At 39.4% G+C, this 20,986-nt stretch overlaps 1 protein-coding gene across 1 annotated transcript; it reads right to left on the bottom strand.

The window, feature by feature from the left end:
- Positions 1–11,627: 11,627 nt before the first annotated feature.
- Positions 11,628–12,554, bottom strand: LOC102954169 (olfactory receptor 6C4-like). The gene has a single exon (XM_007081453.2). It carries the CDS (start codon positions 12,552–12,554, stop codon positions 11,628–11,630), a length of 927 nt encoding a protein of 308 aa, XP_007081515.2.
- Between the last annotated feature and the right edge of the window lie 8,432 nt (positions 12,555–20,986).

Genomic DNA, 20,986 nt, shown 5'->3' with positions numbered 1-20,986 from the left:
TCTTTCCATAATTTGCCTATTGTTGAGAGTGCTGCTATAAACATTGGGGTACAAGTGCCCCTTATGCATCAGTACTGTATCCCTTGGGTAAATTCCTAGCAGTGCTATTGCTGGGTCATAGGGTAGGTCTATTTTTAATTTTTCGAGGAACCTCCACACTGTTTTCCAGAGCGGCTGCACCAATTTGCATTCCCACCAACAGTGCAAGAGGGTTCCCGTTTCTCCACATCCTCGCCAGCATCTATAGTCTCCTGATTTGTTCATTTTGGCCACTCTGACTAGCGTGAGGTGATGTCTGAGTGTGGTTTTGATTTGTATTTCCCTAATGAGGAGCGACGTTGAGCATCTTTTCATGTGCCTGTTGGCCATCCGGATGTCTTCTTTAGAGAAGTGTCTATTCATGTTTTCTGCCCATTTCTTCACTGGGTTATTTGTTTTTCGGGTGTGGAGTTTGGTGAGCTCTTTATAGATTTTGGATACTAGCCCTTTGTCTGATATGTCATTTGCAAATATCTTTTCCCATTCCATTGGTTGCCTTTTAGTTTTGTTGGTTGTTTCCTTTGCTGTGCAGAAGCTTTTTATCTTCATAAAGACCCAGTAGTTCATTTTTGCTTTTAATTCCCTTGCCTTTGGGGATGTGTCAAGTAAGAAATTGCTATGGCTGAGGTCAGAGAGGTCTTTTCTTGCTTTCTCCTCTAGGGTTTTGATGGTTTCCTGTCTCACATTCGGGTCCTTTATCCATTTTGAGTTTATTTTTGTGACTGGTGTGAGAAAGTGGTCTAGTTTCAATCTTCTGCATGTTGCTGTCCAGTTCTCCCAGCACCATTTGTTAAAGAGACTGTCTTTTTTCCATTGGATGTTCTTTCCTGCTTTGTCAAAGATTAGTTGGCCATACGTTTGTGGGTCTAGTTCTGGGGTTTCTATTCTATTCCATTGGTCAATGTGTCTGTTTTTGTGCCATAAAAATGTTTTTAAAAAAAATTAAAAAAAATTTTTTAATGTTTATTTATTTTTGAGACAGAGAGAGACAGAGCATGAAGGGGGAGGGGCAGAGAGAGAGGGAGACACAGAATCCGAAACAGGCTCCAGGCTCCGAGCTGTCAGCACAGACCCCGACGTGGGGCTTGAACTCACGGACTGTGAGATCATGACCTGAGCCGAAGTCGGATGCTTAACCGACTGAGCCACCCAGGCGCCCCTAAATTTTTTTTTAATGTTTATTTATTTTTGAAGGAGAGAGAGACAGAGAGCGAGTAGGGGAAGGGCAGAGAGAGAGGGAGAGACAGAATCCGAAGCAGGCTCCAGGCTTTTGAGCTGTCAGCACAGAGCCTGCCGCAGGACTTGAACTCATGAGCTGTAAGATCATGACCTGAGCTGAAGTCAGATGCTTAACTGACTGAGCCACCCAGGAATCCCTGACTGACAAGTATTGAACCACATGTGCAACCCAGGAATAAATCCCACTTGATTGTAGTGAATGATTTTTAAAAAAAAAATTATTTAAAAATATTTTCATGTTTATTTATTTTGAGAGAGGGAGAGAGAGAGAGAGGGAAAGAAAGAGAAATAGTGCACACATGTGTGAGCATGGGAGAGGAATAGAGAGAGGGGGAGAGAGAATCCCAAGTAGGCTCTGCTATGTCAGCACAGAGCCAGATGTGGGGCTTGATCTCACAAATCATGAGATCATGACCTGAACTGAAAACAAGAGTCAGACATTCAACTGATCGAGCCCCTCAGGCGCCCTGAATGATATTTTTAATGTATTGTTGCATTCGGTTTGCTAGTATTTTGTTGAGGATTTTTTGCATCTGTGTTTATCAGAGATATTGCCCTGTAGTTTTCCTTTCTTGTGGTGTCTTTATCAGGTTTTGGAATTAGGGTAATGCTGGCCTCATAGAATGATTTTGAAACTTTTCCTTCCTCTTGCATTTTTTGGAATAGTTTGAGAAGAATAGGTATTAACTTTTCTTTAAATGTTTGGTAGAATTCACCAGTGAAACCATCTGGCCTTGGACTTTTGTTTGTCAGGTTTTTTTTGATTACTGATTCAATTTCTTTCCTGGTTATTGGTCTGGTTCAAATTTTCTGTTTCTTCCCTTTTCAGCTTTTTTTATATGGTTCTAGGAATTTGTCCATATTTTCCAGGTTGTTCAATTTGTTAACATATAGTTTTTCATAATATTGTCTTATAATTGTTTGTATTTCTGTGTTGTTGGTTGTGATTTCTCCTGTCTTATTTGTGATTTTATTTATTTGGGTCCTTTCTCTATTCTTTTAGATGAGTCTGGCTAGAGTTTTGTCAGTTTTATTATTTTTTTCAAAGAACCAGGTCCTGGTTTCATTGATCTGTTCTATTGTTCTTTAGTTTCTATATAATTTATTTCTGCTCTAATTTTGAATATTTCCATCTTTCTGCTGGCTTAAGGCTTAATTTGTTCATTTTCTGCCTCCTTTAGGTGTAAGGTTAGGTTGTGTATTTGAGATTTTTCTTGCTTCTTGAGGTAGGACTGTATTGTTATATACTTCCCTCTTAGGATCACTTTTGCTGCATCCCAAAGGTTTGGACTATTGTGTTTTCATTTTCATATGTTTCCATGTATTCTTTTTATTTCCTCTTTGATTTCCTGGTTGATCCATTTATAGTTTAGTAGCATGTTTTATTTATTCATTTAAAATTTATTTATTTATTTATTTTGAGAGAGGTGGGGGGAAGGGCAGAGAGAGAGGCAGAGAGAGAGTCCCAAGCAGGCTCTACGCTGTCATCCCAGAGCCTGATGCAGGACTCAGTCTCACAGACCATGAGATCATGACCTGAGCTGAAATAAAGAATTGGATGCTCAACTGACTTACCCACCTAGGTGCCCTGACACCCACTCTCTTTTGATTGGAGCATTTAGTCCATTACATTCAAAGTAATAAATACAAAGTATGTATTTATTGCTATTTTATTACTTGTTTTTCCATTGTTTCTGGAGATTTTCTCTGATCCTTTCTTGTCTTTGTTGCTTTTGGTCTCTCCTTTGCACTCAAAAAGTACCCTTTACTATTGCAGGGCTGGTTTAGTGGTCATGAAGTCCTTTAGTTTTTGTTTGTCTGGGAAACTCTTTATCTCTCCTTCTATTCTGAATGATAGCCTTGCTTGATTGCATATTCTTGGCTGCAGATTTTTCTCATTCAGCACTTTGAATATATCATGCCACTCCCTTCTGGCTTGCCAAGTTTCTGTTGAGAAATCTCCAGCTAGCCTTACGGATTTTCCCTGATAAGTTAATGACTTCTTTTGTCTTGCTGCTTTTAAGATTTTTTTCTTTATCACTATATTTTGCAAATGTAATTACAGTATTTCTTGATGTTGGCCTACTTTGTTGATTTTGATGGAAGTTCTCTGTGCCTCCTGGATCTGGATGTCTGCTTCCTCCCCCAGTTTAGGGAAGTTTTCTGCTGTTATTTCTTCAAAGAAATTTTCTGTCCCCTTTTCTCTCCTTTCTTCTGGGACTATAATACTAATGTTATTACGTTTGATGGAGTCAGTGAGTTCCCTAATTCTATTCTTGTGTTGCATAATTCTTCTTTCTGTCTTTGATTCAGCTTCCTTGTATTCCATTATTTTGTCTTCTAGGTCACTAGTTCACTCCTCTCCTTCTTCCAGTCTGTTGTTCATTGCATCAAGCCTATTTCCAATCTCATAGATTGCATTCTTCTTCTCTGATTCTTTTTTTACCTCTTTTATGTCACTGATGTCTTCTATTCTTTTCTCAAGCTTGGTGAGTATCCTTATGATAATTGCTTTAAGTTCTCCATCAACTTCTGGCCATGGCCTTATCTTGTTCTTTGACCTGGGATAATTTCCTCCATCTTGGAATTTTGTCTAAGACTCTGCCTTCTTTTGTATGTGAGAAAAGCCAGTTAGGTCTCCTGCTCTTGAAAGTAATGGCTTTATGAAGAAGAGTTAATGTAGTGCTCAGCGTCTGGTGCTTTAGGGAGTATCTCTAGTGTGTGGTGCATCACTCTGCTGTTGTGTTTGGCTGCTCTGTCCTTCAGGCTGGTTATCTACAGAGGCTCTCCATGCCTGCTATGGGCAGTGTTTGGTCCCTGGCCTGAATGTGGTGAGTTCTAACTAGGTGTATTCTGCTCTTCTTGTGTAATGAGAACTGACACCAACTGTACCAGAACTGAGGCCCTGCAGAACTCTCTGGTTGTGAAACATGGCATGTGCAGGGATATGTGCTGGTCTTTTGGTAGAGAACCCTCTGTACTAGGGCTGAGGCAAGATTGAGTGAGAAGGGCAGTCCCACCAGAGTACAGGTGGTGGAGCTTGGTGTAAGCAAGTTAGGTAGCCAGTGTCCAGGCTGAGCTGCTTCCCTCAGGTGACTCTGTGTTTATGCTAAAGGGTGGGGGAGGGAAATGGTGCCAGCCAATCCTTTGTCCTTAGAGAGGCATCTCCATAAACCTGCCTCTCAGGGACATGCTCCAAGAAGAGTGAATAATGCTCCCTACCCGCCCCCCCCCCCCCCCCCCCCCCCGGCTGTATGCCCCAGGCATTTGTCAGATCACTATTTCTATGCTCTCTGCTCCCAGGTTGTTTGCCTGCCTTCTCTCCAGGAGTAGGGTAGTGCCTTCCTGGCTCTATCCCAGGCAAGCCCACAGACCTTTAAAACTCTAGTGTTTGAGTCCTGTGGTTGCAAGAACTCGCAATTCAACCCCTCATTTTCTAAGCCAGTGACTTTGGGGAAAAGTTCTTGTTTTCCTCTGTGTGCTCCTCTCTCTCTGTCTCACCCTTCTCCGCGACAATGGCTCCCTCTCCTCCACAGCACCCACAATCCATTTCTCCCCTAAACCATGTCTCTGGACCTCCTATCTTCTTTGACGTGGCCTCTTCTTTCCCTTCAGTTGTGGAGTTTGTTCTGTCAGTCTTCAAGTGGATTTGTGGGGGATTTAGGATGATTTGATAGTTATGTAGTTGTCTAGGAGCCTAGGGTCCTCTTACTCTTCCATTATCTTGAAAATCCTGAGTCAGCCTTTCTCTCTTTCTCTCTTTCTTTTTTTTTTTTTTTTTTTGTTGTTTCTGAGTATTTCTTTTAAAAGTGTTTTCAAATTTGTTCTTAGTGTGGCAAACAGTTTGAGGTATTCTTTTATTTTACCATCACATTTAAATGTCTGATTTCTTAAGGTATAGATTTTCCTTATTGATCCCATTTCATCATACTTAGAAATATCCATCCTTTTGTATTATAGGAAATACATTATTATTTCCTTTTCTCCCCACCCCTTCTCTTTACCGGTAACTCTTATTATATAGATTTATCTGGGCAGCTGCACTTGTCTTTTGGTGCCTGTATATCTAACCACCTATCTTTCTAATATCTTCACTGTTTTCTGTTATCTATCTAATGTCTTTATTGTTTTTTGTTGCCTAATGGGAGACCTTATCAGATCTGATCTAGGTCACTATTTTTATTTTGATTTTATCTCTCTAAGTATAAGCTTCATTAAAAAATGTTTATTTATTTTGAGAGAGAGTCTGATTGGGGTAGAGGCAGAGATTGGGAGAGAGAACTTCAAGCAGGCTGTGTGCTGACAGCAGTGCAGGGTTCAATCCCACATGAGATCATGACTTGAGCCAAAATCAAACGTTGGATGCTTAACTGACTGAGCCACCCTGGTGCCCCAGCCTCATTGTTTTATTTGTTATTTCTTTTTTTTAAATTTAAATTTTATTTTTTAAATTTACATCCAAATTAGTTAGCATATAGTACAACAATGATTTCAGGAGTAGATTCCTTAATGCCCCTTACCCATTTAGCCCATCTGCCATCCCACAGCACCTCCAGTAACCCTCTGTTCTCCATATTTAAGAGTCTCTTATGTTTTGTCTCCCTCCCCGTTTTTATATTATTTTTGCTTCCTTCCCTTGTGTTTATCTGTTCTGTGTCTTAAAGTCCTCAATTGAGTGAAGTCATATGATATTTGTTTTTCTCTAACTAATTTCGCTTAGCATAGTACCCTCTAGTTATATCCACGTAGTTGCAAATGGCAAGATTTCATTCATTTTGATTGCCGAGTAATACTCCATTGTATATATATACCACACATTTATCCATTCATTCATCGATGGACGTTTGGGCCCTTTCCATACTTTGGCTATTGTCAATAGCACTGCTATAAACATTGGGGTACATGTGCCGCTTCAAAACAACATACCTGTATCCCTTGGATAAATACCTAGTAGTGCAGTTGCAGGGTTGTAGGGTAGTTCTATTTTTACTTTTTTGAGGAACCTCCATACTGTTTTCCAGACTGGCTGCACCAGTTTGCATTCCCACCAGCAGTGCAAAAGAGATCCTCTTTCTCCACATCATTGCCAACATTTGTTGTTGCCTGAGTTGTTAATGTTAGCCATTCTGACAGGTGTGAGGTGGTATCTCATTGTGGTTTTGATTTGTATTTTTCCCTGATGATGAATGATGTTGAGCATTTTTTCATGTGTCGGTTGGTCATCTGGATGTCTTCTTTGGTGAAGTGTCTATTCATGTCTTTTGCCTATTTCTTCACTGGATTAATTTGTTTTTTGGGCATTGAGTTTGATAAGTTCTTTATAGATTTTGGATACTAACCCTTTATCTGATATGTTGTTTGCAAATATCTTCTCCCATTCTGTTGGTTGCCTTTTAGTTTTGCTGATTGTTTCCTTGGCTTTGCAGAAGTTTTTATTTTGATGAGGTCCCAATAGTTCATTTTTCTTTTCTTTCCCTTGCCTCTGGAGACATGTTGAGTAAGAAGTTGCTGTGGCTGAGGTCAAAGAAGTTTTTGCCTGCTTTCTCCTCTAAGATTTTGATGGCTTCCTGTCTTATGTTTAGGTCTTTTATCCATTTTGAGTTTATTTTTGTGTATGGTGTAAGAAAGTTGTCCAGGTTCATTCTTCTGCATGTCTCTGTCCAGTTTTCCCAGCACCACTTGCTGAAGAGACTGTCTTTATTCCATTGGATATTCTTTACTGCTTTTTCAAAGATTAGTTGGCCATATGTTTGTGGGTCCATTTATGTGTTCTCTATTCTTTCCCATTGATCTGAGTGTCTGTTTTTGTGCCAGTACTATACTGTCTTGATGATTACAGCTTTGTAATACAGCTTGAAATCTGGGATTGTGATGCCTTCTGCTTTGGTTTTCTTTTCAAGATTGCTTTGACTATTCAGGATCTTTTCTGGTTCCGTACAAATTTTAGGATTTTTTGTTTTAGCTCTGTGAAGAATGCTGGTGTTATTTTGATAGGGATTGCATTGAATATGTAGATTGCTTTGGGTAGTATCAACATTTTAACAATATTTGTTCTTCCTTTTCAGGAGCATGGAATATTTTTCCATTTTTTGTGTCTTTTTTAATTTCTTTCATAAGCTTTCTATAGTTTTCAGTGTATAGATTTTCCTTTTCTTTTTTTTTTCAATATATGAAATTTATTGTCAAATTGGTGTCCATACAACACCCAGTGCTCATCCCAAAATCAGTGTATAGATTTTTCATCTCTTTGGTTAGATTTATCCCTAGGTATTTTATGGTTTTTGGTTTATTTGTTTTTTCATTTGTTATGTTTTTCAGCAGTATTTTCACCTGTTTTTTAAAAAAATAATATTTTGTCCTTCATTGTGCCAGCATCATTCTTATATTTTTGAGGAAATTATACTTATTTCAAATTCTCCACTGTTTCTATTCCAGTAATTCTTCTTTGCATCGTATGTTGTATGGTGTGTAATCTTGCCCCTCTCCCCTAGTGGATATATTTCTAACATGGGTGGTGATTTTGGCTTCATTACATAAGTATAGACTTAGCTCTACTGTCTAGTAATGTATAGGAATAGAAGCTTAAGCCCTGATTTGTGACCTTCTGGATAAATTTAGAGAAATGACAAAGAAGATCCTTAGGCCAGATGGCCCAAGTATTATAGAAGTGTTCTTACCTAACTTGCCATCTTAAAAAATACTCTTTTTTTTTCTTTTGAATTTTATTTTAAATTCTTTGCAAGGGGCAGCTTTGGGAGAATACTACCTATTGAGATCTATAATCTGTAGTCCATAACCTCTAGGGACGAAGGAATAGAGGATAGAGGAACCAATGCTGAAGTGTGGCAGGTCAGTTCTCATGTGTTTTTATTATTTTCTTGTTCTAACTCTGCTCTAATGTTATCCTGAGAATACCGGTAGCTAAAACCGTTTCTTTCGATTCTTGTGTCCATTGGTGACAGGAGGGATGATGCCCACTAACTTATACATTTAGAAATTGAACATTCCAAAGTTTCAGCTGCAGAATCGATAAATGCATTCCTCTGTTTATCTATAGCTTGGATTACATTCCAAGTATGTGCTAGCATAAAGCCAGCTTAATGAACAGTTTTAGAAGAGCATGACTCGTCTTTTTTTTTTTTTTTTTTGACAAGCTCATTTAGAAGGTAATATGTTTCTTCCCAAATTAATTTCTAAATGCTGATATTATGAAAGCCAAGTGAAACCCTGCTTAGTATTCTTAGACTTTGACTTAGACCAAGTACCCTCTTTCCTTATTTTGTATGGTTAGAGATATCCAGGGCACATCGAGTTGATGCAGCCAGGTCCTAATAATCTGTTGCCAGATGTTCTGCTTGGCTTTATCTGAAGTGTGGATAAGACCCTCATTGATCTGGCGGCTGTCCTAGGATGCAACTGGACATAAGAGAAATGTAAATAAACTGGCCTTGCTGCAGAAGGATTACAGCTAGAATGGCCAACATTTATAAAGTCCCAGTTATATTAAACCTACCAATTTAATGTCTATTTTTACTAGTTAAGCCCCACTTTCTTGAGAAAGTATCATTCACCATTATCATATTGTTATAATGGGTATCACTTATTAAAACCTTAAGTATTGGCTTTTAAATGTTTTATGCCTATTATCTCATTTAATGCTCAAAACTATCATATACATTGGATATGGTTATTATCCACATTTTAGAGTTTAAGAAAAGTAAGCCTTAGGTCAAGTAACCATCCCAAGGAAACTCTTGTACAACATTGAGAATTTGGGATTTGAACCAAAGCCTATATTTTTGACCACTATATGGCATTGTCTTCCAATTTACCACGGATTTTGGTAGAAATGTGGATTTTCAGGAACTTAACAATTAAAATGTGGCTATTTGATAACATTTCTATATGAGTTGATAGCTCAGTGAATTTGTGTTGGTTTGTAACCCTCTTGGGAGATTCCTGGGTGAAATCTGAAGCTGGCCCCTGTACTCAGAAGGCAGGGAGAGACTGAAGAAAGAAGCAGGCCATTCCAGGTTGGCAGGTGGCAGTTTTAATGAGCAAAGGGAACTTGCGTATGAGGCTTGTCTTGGGCAGCAGCAAGACTGTTGGATCCTCACAGCTGCCCATTACATCTTAAAAGTTTAGAAAGAAGCTTTAATTGGGTTCTGTCACATATAACATGCAGGTGTTCTCCACACCATGTCATTATCTCAAGGTTGTGTTCTTGGAGCAGCCTCTTGGGAAAGGCAAGTGGAGCCCACATTCCAAAGATAGGGGAGGGAGGGAGGAGACTCCAAGTATGGGTCCAGCTCACGAGTCAATCATTGGTCATGTCTTTTTGATGATGCTTCCCAACAATTTGTAATAAATTAAAAGGCATCACTAATCTCTGGCTTAGCCACCAAAGAAATCCAGATATTCAAAATAGCAATGGCTTTACATAAAAGACCTTTTATTCAAAATATGATGCACTCTTCAATATTTTCTGTGGTTCTGGAAATTTTCTCTCATAATGGGTCCAATACAGCTTGTTTCTTAAATTCCCAAGAAGCATTATTCCACTCAAGAATATTATCACATATTATCACATATAAAGCATGTGAACACACAAGATGATGTTTTGCTTGTGCTTCAAACAGTAACCAGCATTCTACAGTGCATTAGGATATTACTAAAATATTTACAAGTACTCAGATTTTCAAAAATGTTTTTAGTTCCTTGGAAATTGAGGCCCTACCATCAACAATTCATATTCAAGTTGTTGTTGCCTTAAATCCATGTGTAGAGTCCTTGGTAGGGTAGTCTAATCCCATTTTGTTGCTAACACTCATAATTTGGAACATTCTAAATATAAAACCATATTGCTACTTTATACTCATTTTCAGTTCATGACAGACATCCCTGGCTTATGATATGAACAAAAGCAAAAACTTGGGGAAAAGTTAAAAGAATGGAGTCATATCACAGAAGGTGTCTTTTCTTTTTCTTAAAAAAAATTTTTTTTTTAGCGTTTATTTATTTTTGAGAAGAGAGAGACAGAGCATGAGTGGGGGAGGAGAGAGAAAGAGGGAGTCACAGAATCTGAAACAGGCTCCAGGCTCTGAGCTGTCAGCACAGAACCTGACGTGGGGCTCGAACTCACGGACCATGAGACCTGAGCTGAAGTCGGACGCTTAACCAACTGAACCACCCAGGCGCCCCTTCTTTTTTTTAATTGTTTTTTTAAATGTTTGTTTATTTGAGAGAGAGAGACAGACAGACAGACAGAGTGTGAGCAGGAGAGGGGCAGAGAGAGACACACACACATAGAATCTGAAGCAGGTTCCAGGCTCTGAGCTGTCACAGAGCCCAACGTGGGGGCTTAAACCCACAAACTGTGAGATCATGACCTGAGCCAAAGTTGGATGCTTAACCGACTGAGTCACCCAGGCTCCCCAGTGTCTTTTCCAATATCTAACAAAAGTAAACAAAAAGATGAAAATAAAATTATAATAGAAAAAAAAATGACCAGAAACTACCAAAGAGAGAGGGTGGGAGATGTCAGCCATTAACTTGAAAAGATGTCAGCGCTATGAAAAGCAACAATAGATCCTGCATAGAAGTGGGAGGCTTTTAACCTTGGCTTTAGAAGCCTCTTCTAACCATAAGTTCTAGAAAGTGGATGTGTAAGTTGACAAAATCTTGAGATTTTTCACCTCATTTGGGGAAAAGTGGACCAAATGAACAAAATATTCATTTTATTTTCCTTTATGGAAGGATGAAAGTATGGCTACAGTTGAAAGATGAATGCATAAGGGAGGAGAATCAAAATTATTGACACTTTGACGGAAGCACAGTCCCCAGGGCTCCATGATGAAGAACAATACCAATGCTAGATTCCCTTCAAAATAATGCTGATAATATAATTTCCTTTCTTAAAACTTCTCTTGACCCACCAATGTCAACTAACTCCCTAGTTTGTAATTAAATAATACCTTCATCATGGCCTCTCTTTCTTACTCTGAATTCTTATCTTTCCACTCTTCTAAATAGACAATATGTTTTGCCTTTTGACTTTCAAGTCATTTCTGGAAAATAGTTAATTCTCTCCAATTGTTCTTTGTTCTTTTTATGGATTCTCTTTTATCTTTCTCTAATAGCACTTACTATGTTATTTTAGTTTTTTGTAAACTTATTATGTAAATTTAAAGTTTATACACCTTTCTATCATACTGTGGATTCCTTGAAGTTAGGACATATGCCTTTCATATTTTTATCCTCAAGGGCCAGTGCAGCAATTGAAACATAGTAGACACTCAATACATATTTACTAAGTGAAATATATTTTTCATTGAAATGTATTCTGAATTTTAAAGCTTCATAATCTTCTTGATGGTGTCCTTGAATGCTTGCTTCACTTGCTGATTTCTTAGAGTGTAAATGAAGGGGTTTAATAAGGGAGTAATTGAGGTAATGAGCACAGCTATTCCTTTGTTGAAAGCGCCTTCTTCTTTTGCTGATGGATTGATGTACATAAACATGCAGCTGCCATAAGAGAGGGAGATGACAATCATGTGGGAAGAACAAGTGGAAAAAGCCTTTGTCCTTTGCTGGGCAGAAGGGATCCTCAAAATGGTCCTGATAATGTATGTATAAGAACATGTCACCAGCACCAGAGTAACCACCAGAGTCACAACCGCCACAAAGATGACCATCTGTTCTAGGAGGCTTGTGTCTGAGCAGGCAAGCTCCAGAAGGGGCCCATAGTCACAGTAATAGTGATTCAGAACATTGGAGGCACAGAAATCCACCTGGCTCATCAAGGTGATTGGGGGTAAGATAGCTAGCAATCCCCCCAGCCAGGAGCAGAACACAAGTTGTATGCAGACTCTGTTGCTCATGATGGTCAGGTAATGCAGGGGTTTGCAGATGGCAACATAGCGGTCATAGGACATAGAAGCCAAGAGGTAAAACTCTGTTGCCCCAAGGAATATAGCAAAAAAATATTGAATGAAGCATCCAGCAAAACTGATGACTTTATTTCCTGTTGTCACGCTGGTCAGAAATCTGGGAATAAAAATGGATGTGAAGGAAATTTCTAAGAAGGAGAAATTCCGGAGGAAGAAATACATGGGGGTCTGGAGGTGAGGGTGTACCTGAGTGAGAATGATGATGGTCAGATTTCCTAGGACACTTATCACATAAGTGAGGAGCAGAAAGATGAATATCACAACTTGGACCTCAGGTTGATTTGTGAAGCCCAACAGAATGAACTCAGTAAACGTCCTATTTTTCATTGTTGACCCTTTGGAGATCTGAAGGAAAAAGGTGACTGATGAAAAATGAGCTTTCTCAGGGTAGGAGAGACAAAGCTGATAGTAATGAATCATGTCATATATTACTCTCTATTCAGTTGTCCCAAACCAGTATCACATTGCAGTGGCCTTGGCTCCATGGAAGCCCCATATCTTCTATGTGAATGACCTCAATCCTAAAGTCTTTTAAATTCCCCAAGTTGATATATTCCTGGATACTTAACAGAATCTATTACAGAATAATTACCTTTTTTTCCCCCAAAAGAATAACATTTTCAACCTGTCTTTTAATCTCAAAATGTTTATGAAATCTCCACATTTAAGTTACTTTTCTCTATATGCTCTTGGTAAAACTATTTCTATCATTCTGTTTTCTGTGCTTCCCTTTCCCCTCCTTGTGCTCTTTCCCCTTCTCTGTACAATTTGATCCTCATCTCCATTACTGTCAAAATCTCTGACTTCCTTGTTTCAGCAACCAATAGGAAATTCTCCACATGGATATGGTGGAAGGTTTTGATGAATATGTGATTTATTCTGCACCCCTATTTCTTTTGAAACATAATTTTGTAATAGACTTTTAAGACTTAAGACCTTTGGTTCAGTACTATCTTGTATTTTACTGTGAGCACTTTTGGTACATGAAGAGGCTCTGGTGTCAATAAGTCATATTAATTAGCATTTTCTTATTTGTTTCTCTGCCATGCTCAAAGTCTTGTAGGTAGATTTGGGATATATCTCTGAGAATAGACATCTCGAGATACCACAGGCAGCATCTCAGTGTGGCACATTTTGCCCAAAGTCTTAACGATTCCTCAGGGGCAAACTAAGGATGACAATTTATCATGCCTCAAACTTTCCTGTTCTCTATTCTTTAAAAAAAATTTTTTTAAACGTTTATTTATTTTTGAGACAGAGAGAGACAGAACATGAATGGGGGAGGGTCAAAGAGAGAGGGAGACACAGAATCTGAAACAGGCTCCAGGCTCTGAGCTGTCAGCACAGAGACGCGGGGGTTGAACTCTCGGACTGCAAGATCATGACCTGAGCTGAAGTTGGATGCTCAACTGACTGAGCCACCCAGGTGCCCCTCCTGTTCTTTGTTCTTGGCATAGAAACCAGGAAGAAGGACATTCATGTTTATGACAAGAAGAGTCCTTTATTGGCAAATTGGTAATCCCCAAGGAGGGAAACTTAGGCGGTGGTACCTTCCGTGCACTTTTAGATTTTTCTTTTTCTATTTTTTTAAAAGTAGGCTCCATGCCCAGCGTGGGCTTCAAGCTCAATGGAGCTTGAACTCACCACCCTGAGATCAAGGCCTGAGCTGAGATCAATAGTTGGACACTTAACTGACTGAGCTACCCAGGCACCCCTCATTTTTAGATTTTTCTGATTCAGAGGCAAAGAAGTATAAAATGCCCCTCTATTTCACATTCATATGGGTTAGAAAAAATCATATCCTCACAATCATTTTTGTCAATCTCCTCATTATTCTATATGCTGTTGGAGGTACTAGGTGATACTAAACATTGACCTGGATTCCCCGACAGCACCCCCCCCCTTCCCTGTTTGTACTAACCTCTGGCCTCAGGCAACCTCTGCATTTTCATCGCAATTTTCATGAGTGATTGACTTTATGATATACATTTATAGAATAATAACATCAGTGACTTTAAAAACATACAGTGCTCACACCCTTGACAATCTGAGTGACTGTAGTGGGATGTTTACCTTGCTGTTTCTAAGATGTAAGTTAAGGGTGAGATGTGACATGTGAGTCTTGAGTAGTATAAATTTTAACATGCTGTCTGTTGGCTTCCCGTCAACATTCTCCCCTTCTCTCGCTCTTTTTGTTGCAAGAGTCACTGGCCATAGGTGGATATTTATTTATTTACATGAAGAAATTGAATTATAATTGACATGCAATCTTACATTAGTGTCAGGTAGAACATAGTGATTTGATATTTTTATGCATTTTGAAATGATCACTATCATAGGTCTAGTTACTATCTGCCACCATGAATGTTATTACATTATTGATTATCACCTGTGCTGTATATTATATCTCTGTGACTTATTTGTTTTATAACTGGAAGTTTGTACCTCTTAATCCCCTTCACCTATTGTACCTCTCTCTCTCAACCACTCCCCACTCTGGTAACCTACAGGTTGTTCTCTGTATCTGTGATTCTGTTTCTGTTTTGTTTTGTTGGTTTTGTTTCTTAGATTCCACATATAAACATTCTACTCTTCTCCTAATGAAAGTACCCAAGTCTGTGGGGCTTAACTTAGGAAGCATATTACCTTCCATTCTATGAATCCAAACAATAATCAAATCATAGTTCCTGAGAGACACAGTCCTTTACATGTAAAATAAAAAAGAAAAATAAATAACCCCACCAAAGCAATGATAGAAATAGAAGATTGAACTTTGATAGATGGAAAATTCCTTAGTATTTCTTTTCTAAGAGAGATGATTTTGAAGTTCTTATAAGGCAGGATGTGGGCTTCTTTGCAGTTTCTGTGTTAGGCAGAATGATGCAGGTTTTATCTGCTCTTTTCAGAACAGGCACATGGGGATCAATTCCCTGAAGAAGTTAAACATGCCCTATGGACTTCAGTTCAAAAGCTTCAAATGAACCGCAATTGTTGACAGTTTTAAGAACAAGTTGTAAACATATGGCTGAGGAGAGAAGGTCCAGAGAGACCACGATAAGGGTTCCATGAGAGAATCTGCCACAGACATGAGGTTTGTGAAGCTGAGAGCCATGGAGTGAGACCCCTGAGGATTGGTGTGCTTGACCTACTCATCATTTCTATTATTTCTCCCTTTAATAACCCAATTTGGCCAGTGGTCAAACGTGATATAAATGAATTCACTTCGCAGTGAGTTACCATAACCTTAATGCCGTCATAGTTTCCATTAAGATCTGCATTACTACAAAAGGCCATATTTCATTCTTTCTCATTGCCACGTAGTGTGCCACAATTCCATTGTGTATATAAAACACAATTTCTTTATCCGTTCATCAGTTGATGGACATTTAGGCTCTTTCCATAATTTGGCTATTGTTGAGAGTGCTGCTGTAAACATTGGGGTACAAGTGCCCCTATGCATCAGCACCCTTGTATCCCTTGGGTAAATTCCTAGCAGTGCTATTAGTGGGTCATAGGGTAGATCTATTTTTAATTTTTTGAAGAACCTCCACACTGTTTTCCAGAGCAGCTGCACCAATTTGCATTCCCACCAACAGTGCAAGAGGGTTCCTGTTTCTCCACATCCTCGCCAGCATTTATAGTCTCTTGATTTGTTCATTTTAGCCACTCTGACTGGCATGAGGTGGTATCTGAGTGGGGTTTTGATTTGTATTTCCCTGATGAGGAGTGATGTTGAGCATCTTTTCATGTGCCTGTTGGCCATCTGGATGTCTTCTTTAGAGAAGTGTGTAATCATGTTTTCTGTCCATTTCTTCACTGGATTCTTTGTTTTTCGGGTGTGGAGTTTGGTGAGCTCTTTATAGATTTTGGATACTAGCCCTTTGTCCGATATGTCATTTGCAAATATCTTTTCCCATTCCATCGGTTGCCTTTTAGTTTTGTTGATTGTTTCCTTTGAGTGCAGAAGCTTTTTATCTTCATGAGGTCCTAATAGTTCATTTTTGCTTTTAATTCCCTTGCCTTTGGGGATGTGTCAAGTAAGAAATTGCTGTGGCTGAGATCAGAGAGGTCTTTTCCTGTTTTATCCTCTAGGGTTTTGTTGGTTTCCTGTCTCACATTCAGGTCCTTTACCCATTTTGAGTTTATTTTTGTGACTGGTGTGAGAAAGTGGTCTAGTTTCAGTCTTCTGCATGTTGCTGTCCAGTTCTCCCAGCACCATTTGTTAAAGAGACTGTCTTTTTTCCATTGGATATTCTTTCCTGCTTTGTCAAAGATTGGTTGGCCATACTTTTGTGTGTCCAATTCTGGAGTCGCTATTCTATTTCATTGGTCTATGTGTTTTTGTGCCAATACCATGCTGTCTTGATGATGACAGCTTTGTAGTAGAGGCTAAAGTCTGGGATTGTGATGCCTCCCGCTTTGGTCTTCTTCAAAATTACTTTGGCTATTCGGGGCCTTTTGTGGTTCCATATGAATTTTAGGATTGCTTGTTCTAGCTTTGAGAAGAATGCTGGTGCAATTTTGATTGGGATTGCATTGAATGTGTAGATAGCTTTGGGTAGTATTGACATTTTGACAATATTTATTCTTCCAATCCATGAGCAGGGAATGTCCTTCCATTTCTTTATATCTTCTTCAATTTCCTTCATAAGCTTTCTATAGTTTTCAGCATACAGATCTTTTACATCTTTGGTTAGGTTTATTCCTCGGTATTTTATGTTTCTTGGTGCAATTGTGAATGGGATCAGTTTCTTTATTTGTCTTTCTGTTGCTTCATTATTAGTGTATAAGAATGCCACTGATTTCTGTACATTGATTTTGTATCCTGCAACTTTGCTGAATTCATGTATCAGTTCTAGCAGACTTTTGGTGAAGTCTGTCAGGTTTCCCATGTATAATATCATGTCGTCTGCAAAAAGTGAAAGCTTGACTTCATCTTTGCCAATTTTGATGCCTTTGACTTCCTTTTGTTGTCTGATTGCTGATGCTAGCACTTCTGACACTATGTTAAACAACAGCGGTGAGAGTGGACATCGCTGTCACGTTCCTGATCTCAGGGGGAAAGCTCTCAGTTTTTCCCCATTGAGGATGATATATGGCTTTTATGATGTTTAAGTATGTTCCTTCTATCCCAACTTTCTTGAGGGTTTTATTAAGAAAGGATGCTGAATTTTGTCAAATGTTTTTTCTGCATCGATTGACAGGATCATATGGTTCTTATCTTTTCTTTTATTAATGTGATGTATCACGTTGATTGATTTGCGAATGTTGAACGAGCCCTGCATCCCAGGGATGAATCCCACTTGATCATGGTGAAGAATTCTTTTTATAAGCTGTTGAATTCGATTTGCTAGTATCTTATTGAGAATTTTTGCATCCATATTCATCAGGGATATTGGCCTGTAGTTCTCTTTTTTTACTGGGTCTCTGCCTGGTTTAGGAACCAAAGTAATACTGGCTTCATAGAATGAGTCTGGAAGTTTTCCTTCCCTTTCTATTTTTTGGAACATCTTGAGAAGGATGGGTATTATCTCTGCTTTAAACGTCTGGTAGAATTCCCCTGGGAAGCCATCTGGTCCTGGGCTCTTATTTGTTGGGAGATTTTTGATAACTGATTCAATTTCTTCACTGGTTATGGGTCTGTTCAAGTTTTGTCTTTCTTCCTGTTTGAGTTTTGGAAATGTGTGGGTGTTTAGGAATTTGTCCATTTCTTCCAGGCTGTCCAGTTTGTTGGCATACAATTTTTCATAGTATTCCCTGGTAATTGCTTGTATTTCTGAGGGATTGGTTGTAATAATTCTATTTTCATTCATGATTTTTTCTATTTGGGTCATCTCCCTTTTCTTTTTGAGAAGCCTGGCTAGAGGTTTATCAATTTTGTTTATTTTTTCAAAAAACCAACTCTTGGTTTCATTGATCTGCTCTATAGTTTTTTTAGATTCTATATTATTTCTGCTCTGATCTTTATTATTTCTCTTCTTCTGCTGGGTTTGGTGTGTCTTTGCTGTTCTGCTTCTATTTCCTTTAGGTGTGTTGTTAGATTTTGCATTTGGGATTTTTCTTGTTTCTTGAGATAGGCCTGGATTGCAATGTATTTTCCTCTCAGGACTGCCTTTGCTGCATCCCAAAGTGTTGGATTGTTGTATTTTCATTTTCATTTGTTTCCATATATTTCTTAATTTCTTCTCTAATTGCCTGGTTGACCCATTCATTCTTTAGTTGGGTGTTCTTTAACCTCCATGCTTTTGGAGGTTTTCCAGACTTTTTCCTATGGTTGATTTCAAGCTTCATAGCATTGTGATCTGAAAGTGTGCATGGTATGATCTCAATTCTTTTATATGTATGAAGGGCTGTTTCGTGACCCAGTATGTGATCTATCTTGGAGAACGTTCCGTATGCAGTCGAGAAGAAAGTATATTCTGTTGCTTTGGGATGCAGAGTTCTAAATATATCTTGTCAAGTCCATCTGATGCAATGTATCATTCAGGGCCCTTGTTTCTTTATTGACCGTGTGTCTAGATAGATGATCTATCCATTGTTGTAAGTGGAGTATTAAAGTCCCCTGCAATTACCACATTCTTGTCAATAAGGTTGTTTACATTTGTGATTAATTGTTTTATATATGGGGGCTCCCATATTCAGCACATAGACATTTATAATTGTTAGCTCTTCTAATGGATAGACCCTGTAATGATTATATAATGCCCTTCTTCATCTCTTGTTACAGCCTTTAATTTAAAGTAGTTTGTCTGATATAAGTATGGCTACTTCAGCTTTCTTTTGACTTCCAGTAGCATGATAGATAGTTCTCCATCCCCTCACTTTCAAACTGAAGGTGTCCTCAGGTCTAAAATGAATCTCTTGTAGACAGTGAATAGATGGGTCTTGTTTTTTTTTTATCCATTCTGATGTCTTTTTGTTGGAGCATTTAGTCCATTTACATTCAGTGTTATTATAGAAAGATATGGGTTTAGAGTCATTGTGATGTCTGTAGGTTTCATGCTTGTAGTGATGTCTCTGGTACTTTGTGGTCCTTGCAACATTTCACTCACAGAATCCTCCTTAGGATCTCTTGTAGGACTGGTGTAGTGTGATGAATTCCTTCAGTTTTTGTTTGTTTGGGAAGACCTTTATCTCTCCTTCTATTCTGAATGACAGACTTGCTGGATAAAGGATTTTTGGCTGCATATATTTTCTGTTCATCATATTGAAGATTTACTGCCATTCCTTTCTGGCCTGCCAAGTTTCAGTAGATAGGTCTGTCACTAGTCTTATCAGTCTCCCTTTATATGTTAGAGTGTGTTTATCCCTAGCTGCTTTCAGAATTTTCTCTTTATCCTTGTATTTTGCCATTTTCACTATGATATGTCATATAGAAGGTCGATTCAAGTTACGTCTAAGGGAGTTCTCTGTGCCTCTTGGATTTCAATGCGTTTTTCCTTCCCCAGATCAGGGAAGTTCTCAGCTATGATTTGTTCAAGTACACCTTCAGGCCCTTTCTCTCTCTTCCTCTTCTGGAATTCCTATTATATGGATATTGTTGCGTTTGAATGCATCACTTAGTTCTCTAATTCTCCCCTCATACTCCTGGCTTTTTTCATCTCTCTTTCTCAGCTTCCTCTTTTTCCATAATTTTATCTTCTAATTCACCTATTCTCTCCTCTGCCTCTTTAATCTGAGCTGTGGTCGCCTCCATTTTATTTTGCGCCTCATCTATAGCATTTTTTAGCTCCTCCTGACTCTTTCTTAGTCCCTTCATTTCTGTAGCAATAGATTCTCTGCGGTCCTCTATACTTTTTTCAAGCCCAGCAATTAATTTTATGACTATTATTTTAAATTCATGTTCCGTTATATTGGTTAAATCGTTTCTGATCAATTTGTTAGCTGTCGCTACTTCCTGGAGTTTCTTTTGAGGAGAATTCTTCCATTTTGTCATTTTGGATAGTCCCTGAGGTGGCGCGGAACTGCAGGGCACTTCCCCTGTGCTGTCGGAGTAACTTGTATTGGTGGGTGGGGCCATAGTCAGACCTGATGTCTGTCCCCAGCCCAACACTGGGGCCACAGTCAGACTGATGTGTACTTTATCTTCCCTTCTCCAAGGGGCCAGACTCACTGTGGAGTGGTGTGGCCCCTGTCTGTGCTACTTGCATACTGCCAGGCTTGTGGTGCTGCTTCAATGGGGTCTGGCATATTAGCCGGGGTGGATCCACAAGGTGCACAGGGGTGGGAGGGGTAGGCTCAGCTCGCTTGCCGTGGGTCCGCTGTGGGAGGGGCCCTGCAGCACTGGGAGGGAGGCTGATCCGTGGGAGGGGTGGATCCACAGAAGCACAGTGTTGGGTGTTTGCGTGGTGCAAGCAAGTTCCGTGAGGGGAACTGGTTCCCTTTGGGATTTCGGCTGGGGGATGGGAGAGGGAGATGGTGCTGGCCAGCGCCTTTGTTCCCTGCTGAGCTGAGCTCTGTCTTCCAGGGCTCAACACCTCTCCCTCCCAGTGTCCTCTCACCCTCCGCTCTCTGAGCAGAGCTGTTGACTAACATTCTAGATGTTAAGTCCTGCTGCCTGTCAGAACTCATACAGTCTGGCCCCTCCACTCTTGCAAGACAGACTCAGGGATTCCGCCTTGCCTGGCGGGCTGCCCCTTCACACCCCGGGTTCCTTCCTGCCAGTCCGTGTAGCACCCACTGCCTCTCTGCCCTTCCTACCCTCTTCTGTGGGCCTCTTATCTTTGCTTGGATCTGGAGAGTCCATTCTGTTAGTCTTC

This window comes from Panthera tigris, chromosome B4, assembly GCF_018350195.1.
Source record: "Panthera tigris isolate Pti1 chromosome B4, P.tigris_Pti1_mat1.1, whole genome shotgun sequence".
Taxonomy (NCBI): domain Eukaryota; kingdom Metazoa; phylum Chordata; class Mammalia; order Carnivora; family Felidae; genus Panthera; species Panthera tigris.
The sequence above is the reverse complement of the archived record's forward strand: the minus strand, read 5'-3'. Positions and strand labels throughout refer to the sequence as shown.

Coding starts and splice junctions, on each gene's coding strand:
- LOC102954169 (XM_007081453.2), bottom strand. CDS start 12,554: ATGAAAAATAGGACGTTTACTGAGTTCATTCTGTTGGGCTTCACAAAT.